Source organism: Arctopsyche grandis, chromosome 11 (assembly GCF_051622035.1).
Source record: "Arctopsyche grandis isolate Sample6627 chromosome 11, ASM5162203v2, whole genome shotgun sequence".
Classification (NCBI taxonomy): Eukaryota; Metazoa; Arthropoda; class Insecta; order Trichoptera; family Hydropsychidae; genus Arctopsyche; species Arctopsyche grandis.
Window position 1 is genome coordinate 18,908,969 of NC_135365.1, and position 7,992 is coordinate 18,916,960.

General features: G+C 32.3%; 1 protein-coding gene across 1 annotated transcript; it reads right to left on the reverse strand.

The window, feature by feature from the left end:
* Nucleotides 1-442: 442 nt before the first annotated feature.
* beta-PheRS (phenylalanine--tRNA ligase beta subunit) lies at nt 443-4,501 on the reverse strand. Its single transcript, XM_077441524.1, has 12 exons — nt 4,387-4,501; nt 4,152-4,207; nt 3,705-3,859; nt 3,474-3,630; nt 3,222-3,398; nt 2,958-3,137; nt 2,701-2,876; nt 2,467-2,616; nt 2,244-2,388; nt 1,338-1,548; nt 1,086-1,238; nt 443-999 (listed from the first exon to the last, which is right to left on the reverse strand). The coding sequence occupies exons 1-12, from the start codon at nt 4,442-4,444 to the stop codon at nt 848-850; spliced, it is 1,770 nt and encodes a 589-aa protein (XP_077297650.1). The 5' UTR covers nt 4,445-4,501; the 3' UTR covers nt 443-847.
* Between the last annotated feature and the right edge of the window lie 3,491 nt (nt 4,502-7,992).

Genomic DNA, 7,992 nt, shown 5'->3' on the forward strand with positions numbered 1-7,992 from the left:
GTATAATTTGACTATTATTTTTTGTTAGTTTTTAGTATGTTGAAATAATAAAATTTTAATATAAAAATATACGTAAGTTGTTGATATTATTAATTTATTTATGGAATAAGTATATCTAATATATAATTTCGAAAGAGACCTTGTATGTATGTAAGGTTTAAAGGTTTGGGTGGAAGCATCGAAAACAAATCAAAGTTTCTACGAAGACGATATCATTGAATATTTTTACTTTATCTATGTATATAGTAGATGAAGTTTTGTGATCATGCGAAAATTTGAACTTGAGATTTTGACTGATTCGAACTCAGAATCGATTACTGATCACGTTTTCATGATCTAGAAAAAAATGTGTGTGTGTATGTATGTGTATTTTGGGGATTTTTTGAACACCGTTAGTCCTATCGGTTACTGAAATTCTTATCGACACGACGAAATTTTTTTTCTGTATATTAAAATAAGCTTGTATGTACATATGTATGTTTCTCAAATGCATATATAGAGTCATGGGTTGGGCACAAATGAATTTTTTTAATAGTAAATGTTTACTTCGTACAATAAGTTTTTTATTGTGTGAAACATTTCAGTTTACATGTTGTTTATCCCTAATACCAAGAACATGACAAGGCTCTTTATTAATTCATATTTTTGATACGCATTAAGTTTCATCTTACTTACTTGCATATATAATATTTAAGGTTTATTTAATAATTTTTAATTGAAGATTTAAAACGTAAGAAAATTTGAATAAAAGCTTTATTTTTATAAACAAGACACAGTATAGAAAAAATTATGAATGAGAATCAGAAGCAATAAATATTTGATGTATTAAAATAATCTTAGAAAGACATTAAACGAAAGAATCTAAAACTAACTCTACAACAGAGCATGGATTGTTCAATTCAAATTTGGAAAGCACCGTTGGATGCAAAACTCCGATCTTCCCTATAGCTTTGCCTTTTAGCAATATTTCTGCACATCTACCAGAGAAATATGCTGGATCTGGAAATTTAAACAATTTTTTTGTTAATTAAATACATGTATGTCAACATAATTTTTACATGCTAATAGGCAACTTATAATAATACCTTCAGTTTGATTTAAGTAATATCCTGATTTACGATCCCAGACAACATTTAGAAGTTTCATTATATGGTCCAACAAACCATGCACAGCTTGGAAAGCTGCCGAGCGAGCAGAATATACTGCACAAAACATTCTAGAGTTGTATGCGCCAACTTCTATATTTTGAGAAATACATACATATTTATGTGATTTTTTACACATGCAGATATAATAATATGGATTAATAAAATTATAAAATTGAGATATTAACAAACCTGTTTCGCTATCTTTAATAACGACATCACTAATTTCAAATATTTTCAAAGGCAATGGCATTTTCTTATTTGCCGCACATGTTTTCAGTAATCCAGGTAACAAAGTCGTCCTCGCTACTTGAAATTCAAGAGTTTTAGGATTGCTTATATGGACTGCTGGTACAGACTCAATTGTTCGGCCCAGTTTAGTCGAAATGTCATCACGCGAACACTTAAATTAAAATAAATATTTTTAGAATGCGATTACATACATAATAAATAATAGAGAGATTTATAGTTGCCCAAAAGTCACAGTAATTTAAAAATGTTATGAAATTTTCCAACATTTTTAATAATTTTGTCTTCAAAAAGATTATTAAGATTGAGAAATAGCCCACAGAAGAATTTGCAATTGAATGAATATACAAAATCGTGGAATTGTTCTAATATTTCGTTTGATAGTTATTAGGAACGATTCCTAAATAATCATTTTCTTGCATCGCAAAACAGATTTGCATCTGCATCTACATATAAGAAAAGAGAAATTAAAAGATTTTCTGAAGCAAATATTTTGGCCACTAAGAAATTTCAAAACTTCGTAGCGACTACATTCTTCTGATCTCGACGCCTACCAATTATTTTCTTTGGAGATATAAAATGGAGCATGCATAGATAAATAAACCCCGACAACTCATGGATAATACCTGTGTAGAAATTTGAGGCAACCAGAGTTATTGACCACTATCAAGGAAAACGCTATAAAAAGGGGGCATTTATTTATGTGAAATAAAAATGGAGGACTTTAACAGTTTTTTATAAGTAAATGAGAATTTTTTAAGTACAAAAATATTTATGAATAATTAAAAAACGTTTTTCAAATCCCAAAGTGACTTTCGGGACACGTAGCATGTGCGTAAAAAATCATACCAAACAAAATGTGAGAGCTTCAGTAAAGCCAGCTTGTGATGCAGAAATTCTTAGTTGTTCTGATAGTTTGTTTATGGGTACTTGAGAAGCGGTTCCTGCGCCGATATTTCTCTTTTTTGATTGTTCGCTGAGTACTCTGTTGTACCTAAAAATGGTTTAAAAATAATTTTAGTACAAAATTTCAAGATAAATTAATTAAAGAAAGTAGTATATTACAATTTACCCATAAGATATTGCAACATCCTCATAAACATCACATGCGTGAATAATATCGTGCCTTGATGGAGGTATTTCAACATTCAACTTATCACCAATACATTCAGAGACCAGACACATACGAGACAGAAGTTCAGCCAAAGACTTTCCAGATTCACTATAGTACAAAAGAAAAATATAAAATAAAAAAAACAACAATGTTAAATCTAATATTTAACAAGTACAGCATTGAATTATTAACCTTATGCCAATGTACATATTTGCTTTATTAGGATTTATGATTTCTTTCCTATATTTCAGCTCTGGATACAAATTGAAAGAACCTTCAGGTGAATAAACTTTGCATTGTTGTACGGAGAACTTTTCTGAGCAATATTGAGAAAACATACAAACCAATGTATCTAATACAACAGCAGCCTGATAAATTAAGTCAGTATAAAATTTTTGAGACTTAATTACAACATACATATAATATTATCAGGTATAAAAAAATCATACTTTTGTGAGATCTGTAGCAGTACATTCAATGAAAACATTCTTGGTTTTTGTTGTTATTTTAGAACGATCCCCATTAATTATTGGAGGAAGAGAGAGAACTACATTGTTACGATCCTTAATAACTGGATAAACCGGACTGTCTTTGATTATTCCTAAATATTGTTTAAGTTGAGCATGGTTCTGCAAGTAGTTGTAAATATTATATAATTATGTTTAGAAAGTAAAGAATCTGTCAAGAAAATGATAAAATTTTAACACACTAACAGCATAAAAGTCCATCAATTCTACGCCAGTCATTTCTTTTTCTTGATTCAAAGGTTTGAATTTTATTTCACCTGGCGGCAAAGCATCATATATGAAAGGACCTTGTATAGTATCCAAATCATGTGTGCCAATGGCGACCAAGGAACGTTTGCGACATATATTCTGATGAAGTTTATCCTGTAAGTGCAATTTCGATATAAAACATGTATTACAGTGAAATATTACTCGAAATTACTGCGCAAAATAAAAAACCTGGAGATCAATGAAACTATTATAGGAGTCTTGAGTAAATGTTACATTTCTCAAAATAGCAGCAACAGCAAACGGTCTTATTAAGGCTGTTGATGGAGTTAGATGAAGTGAATTGACATCTTCAGAGTTTTTTAGCGTGTACCGAGGAGGTTTTATCCTACAAAAAATAAATGTATTAAATATAACGATAAGATATTCAATAGGTTACAGTTTTTAATTAAGTATACTTGCTTTCCTTGGAAGACTAAAAGGCCCGTAGACAATCCTTCTAAGCATAATAAATCATAACGATTTGCCGGTATATCTATTCGATACAAAATATCTTCAGAACCACCTTCGGCTGCTTGTGAACCTTGTTCTTTGGCAACCATTTGCTTCTCAGTTGTCTAGAATGTTAGTATGTATAATAAATGAAATTATTAAATATTTTCTTCAGCAATAATGTCGAAAACAGATTTTAACGATGATGCAATAAAACAAAAAAATTACAAACATCCTCAAAACGCTAACAATATGTGTAAAAGGAATATGTCATATTGTGCAAAAATTTTCACCATATTTTCATATATTTTTTAAACAAGAACAGGATCTTAATTGAGGATTTGAGTTCTGATTTATCATTTGATAGAACCAATTTAACCGTTATTAATTGATTAATATTTTTTTTAATTAAATTACCACTTCATCCAACTCCAATCCAAATTCAAAACACAGATTTTGAAATTCGTCATCGGCTGTAAATAATAAAGAATCAAACATTAGTATATAAACGACGGAAAAAAGGATCGAAATAAAAAATATTATAGGAAGTGAAAGGTTGAAATTTCGATAGTACTATAAATAAAATGGATTTAGAATAACAAATACTAAAAACTTAAATTTCCAACTATAAATGAGGTATAAAAATTCAAACTATATATTTTCCCCAAGGCTTTGAATAGAAGATCCCTTTTGACAGAGAGTGTCGGCATTTTGACGTGAACACGTGCTGCCGTCACCGAAACTGCTGACGCAATAATTTACAATACAACGCTTATCATTTTGGTTTTTTTATTTTTATTTTTAAAGTTAAACGAGTTTCTACTTATTTATAAATTTCTATTATGTTAGAAAAAAATGATGAAATGAAATTTCAATATCATGGTAATTAAGCTTTGAACATTTTAATAATTTGTAGCCGTCGTTTCTTTTCCGTGGAAATTAACAGGGGAAATATTACAGTGGTTGCTCATATGATAGTTTTTGGCAACTTGGTATAAAATAATTACTTTACTTTTGTTCGAGGATGACCGCTATAGACGTCATGCGTAAAATGCCAGTAGAATGACGTGACTCATTGTTTACATAAAACTTCAGGCGAAGTTCACTATTTAAAAAAATAGTTCGGGTGTCAATTGAAATACTATATCTATTGATTCTTACGATGTATATTTATGGTTGAAAAGTCGATTTACATATTTGCTTAAAAAGTACTGTGAAAGTGGTCGCAGGAAAATTGCTAATTAACTTACGTTAAATGTAATCAAAAGTGATCGATGGTGGAATTTGTAAATAATCAAAATAATAGCAAAGCTGGCAGATAATAGTGACAATTTTTGCTTCTCGATTTAAATAACATACGTTAGGAAACATGTATTTTTTTTATGGGGTAACCGACCATTGTAAACTCAAAATATTAACAGTTATTGGCCCCTCGTTTCACTCATAATGTTTAAAGCCTACTTTATTTATTATTAATCACAGTGTAAAGTTGATCTATTTAGCTAAAATTTGAATTAATATCGCTCTTGACGTTGGATCAACTTCGTGACAAAAACTTCGTCAAAAAAGTGTAGAGGGTGGGCTTCCTGCATCCATACGGTAAACGGACTACTAGTCATATGTAAATCAGTCACAGGACAACCGGTCGCTCTAGATCGGTCACACGTGATCACCCGTCACACTAAAACTGGTCACGAGAAAACTGGTCACACCCTAAAATTGGTCAACCAGTTTTCTCGTAACCGATTTTAGGGTGTGACCAGTTTTCTCGTAACCAGTTTTAGTGTGACGGGTGATCCCGTGTGACCGATATAGAGCGATCGGTTGTCCTGTGACCGGTTCACATTTGACTAGTAATCACCGAACCATACATACACATAATTCACTACTACCATATCCAGTTTTTTTTATGTATTTAAAAATCTTTTATCACGAAATTAGCCCATCAAGAAGAGACATTTGAGGATTATGCCCGTTCTTCAAATTGGTTTAGTAGCGATGAATACTGTTGTGATGTGCGAATAAACGTGGAGATGGTGCGAATTAGATAAAATATTTAGCGTCTAGGGGCGATTTATCCAACTGGCGTCTTCAGTATATATTTATTTATTTAATAGGAAAATCTACAGTTTTTTCTTTTCAATTTTACAAGTTAAGACTGTAAACATCATATTTTAAAAAGTTTATACTTTTGAAGTATTTATTTATCGAGTAAGATATGTCGCACATAAAAATAATGGTAAACGGATTATTGCGCAAATTGAGATCGCGCGCACGACAATCGTTGCCACAAAAATCGCGAATACGGAATATCTGGCCCTCGAGTTCTCGTTAGTACAATATTTAATGGAGTTTTTTGAGTGCCAGATATTCCGTGATCGAGATTTTAGTGACGTGCGTGAGATCGCTTTTTGCGGAATAATTCGTTTACTATTGTGATCATTCATAAATTTTTAAGCTATTAACTCACCTTTAAAATATATACAACCATAGAATTTATGGAACAGTTTCATTTTAATTCAGTTACATTAGCAAAATGGTCAATTATATATTTTATTTATTTATATATAATTTTAGCTATTAGCTAATTAAAAAAAACTACATCTTAATAACTTAAATCTAAAATTCTATATTTAACTTATATGTACTGTCACTCACAGAGGTGTCTCTTCACTCCTCGCAAGAATGCATCCATGGTCTTACCTGATGCACTCAGGGAGGGCGTTATACATTAGCACACCCCTGTGAAAGACACCCCCAGCTGTCTTATTTTTCTTACTCTACTTACATTTAGTGTGTCCTTATTTCTAGTATAAAAACTATGTTTATCTCAAAATATTTTTTCTGAAGTTTTTATTATATGCGAGTAAAAATCAAATTGTTTCGAAAAATTTCAAATCCTGTTTTGGCGCCCTCCCTAGTCGGGACACGCGGAGGCGTCTTTCCCCCTTAGCTACGTTTCTGCATCCCGCTTTTAGCCACACAATTACGGTAAACGGACTACTAGTCATATGTGAGCCAGTCACAGGATAACCGGTTGCTCTAGATCGGTCACACGTGATCACCCGTCACACTAAAACTGGTCACACCCTAAAATCGATCACGAGAAAACTGATTGACCGATTTTAGGGAGTGACCAATTTTCTCGTGACCAGTTTTAGTGTGACGGGTGATCACGTGTGACCGATCTAGAGCGAACAGTTATCCTGTGACCGGTTCATACATTTGACTAGTAATCACCGAACCACAATTACACGTGCTCCCACCATTGATGTATAATACACATGGATGGGCCCTGACGTGTGATTTTGGTCGGAGATCTTGTCTTCACTAACCGAGGGGTGCGGGGTTTTAACAAGCGGGGAAGTCGTAGGGAAAAAAACATTTTTTCCCTACGACGCAGCGGTACCTACCTACCTACTGAGATAAACTGTGCATGCGCCATGTATTTTGCATGCGCCAAAAGGGAGACCAGTATAAGACGTGAGGACGGATCTAGTGTATTATACGGTTCGGTGATTACTGGTCACAAATTACTCGTCACAAAGTCACTAAAATCTCTATAACGGAACATCTGGCAGCCGAAAAGTCCATCATACTAACGAGAACTTGAGTGCCAAATATTGTGTATTCGTGATTTTCATGGCAAAAATTGTCTTTGTGACCACCTCAATGTGACGAATAGTCCAATTACCGTATTATACATCAATGGCTCCCACACACGAAGTTTTTATCATGGTCCGTACGCACCAAACCAACGACGATTTTGGGCCAACTTTTAAAACCAGTAGCGTACAAAATATCAAAATAAAAATTAAATAAAAAAATTGAAATTAAATATCAAAATTAAGCTAATGAGCGAGATTGAGCTAAAATTAGATCATCGTTGATGTTTTGAATTACAACAATGTTTTGAATTACGACGAAACGCACTACAACCAGAGAAATATTATAATTACGAGCGAAAAAAACCTTGTTATTGTTTCTTATAAGTCGTCACGATATACTACTGTGTTTCCCCCTTCGGAAATATTTAACCAACGACGATTTTGGGCCAACTTTTAAAACCAGTAGCGTACAAAATATCGAAATAAAAAAATTGAAATTAAACATCAAAATTTAGCTAACGAGCGAGATTGAGCTAAAATTAGATCATCGTTGATGTTTTGAATTACAACAATGTTTTGAATTACGACGAAACGCATTACAAACAGAGAAATATTATAATTACGAGCGAAAAAAACCTTGTTATTGTTTC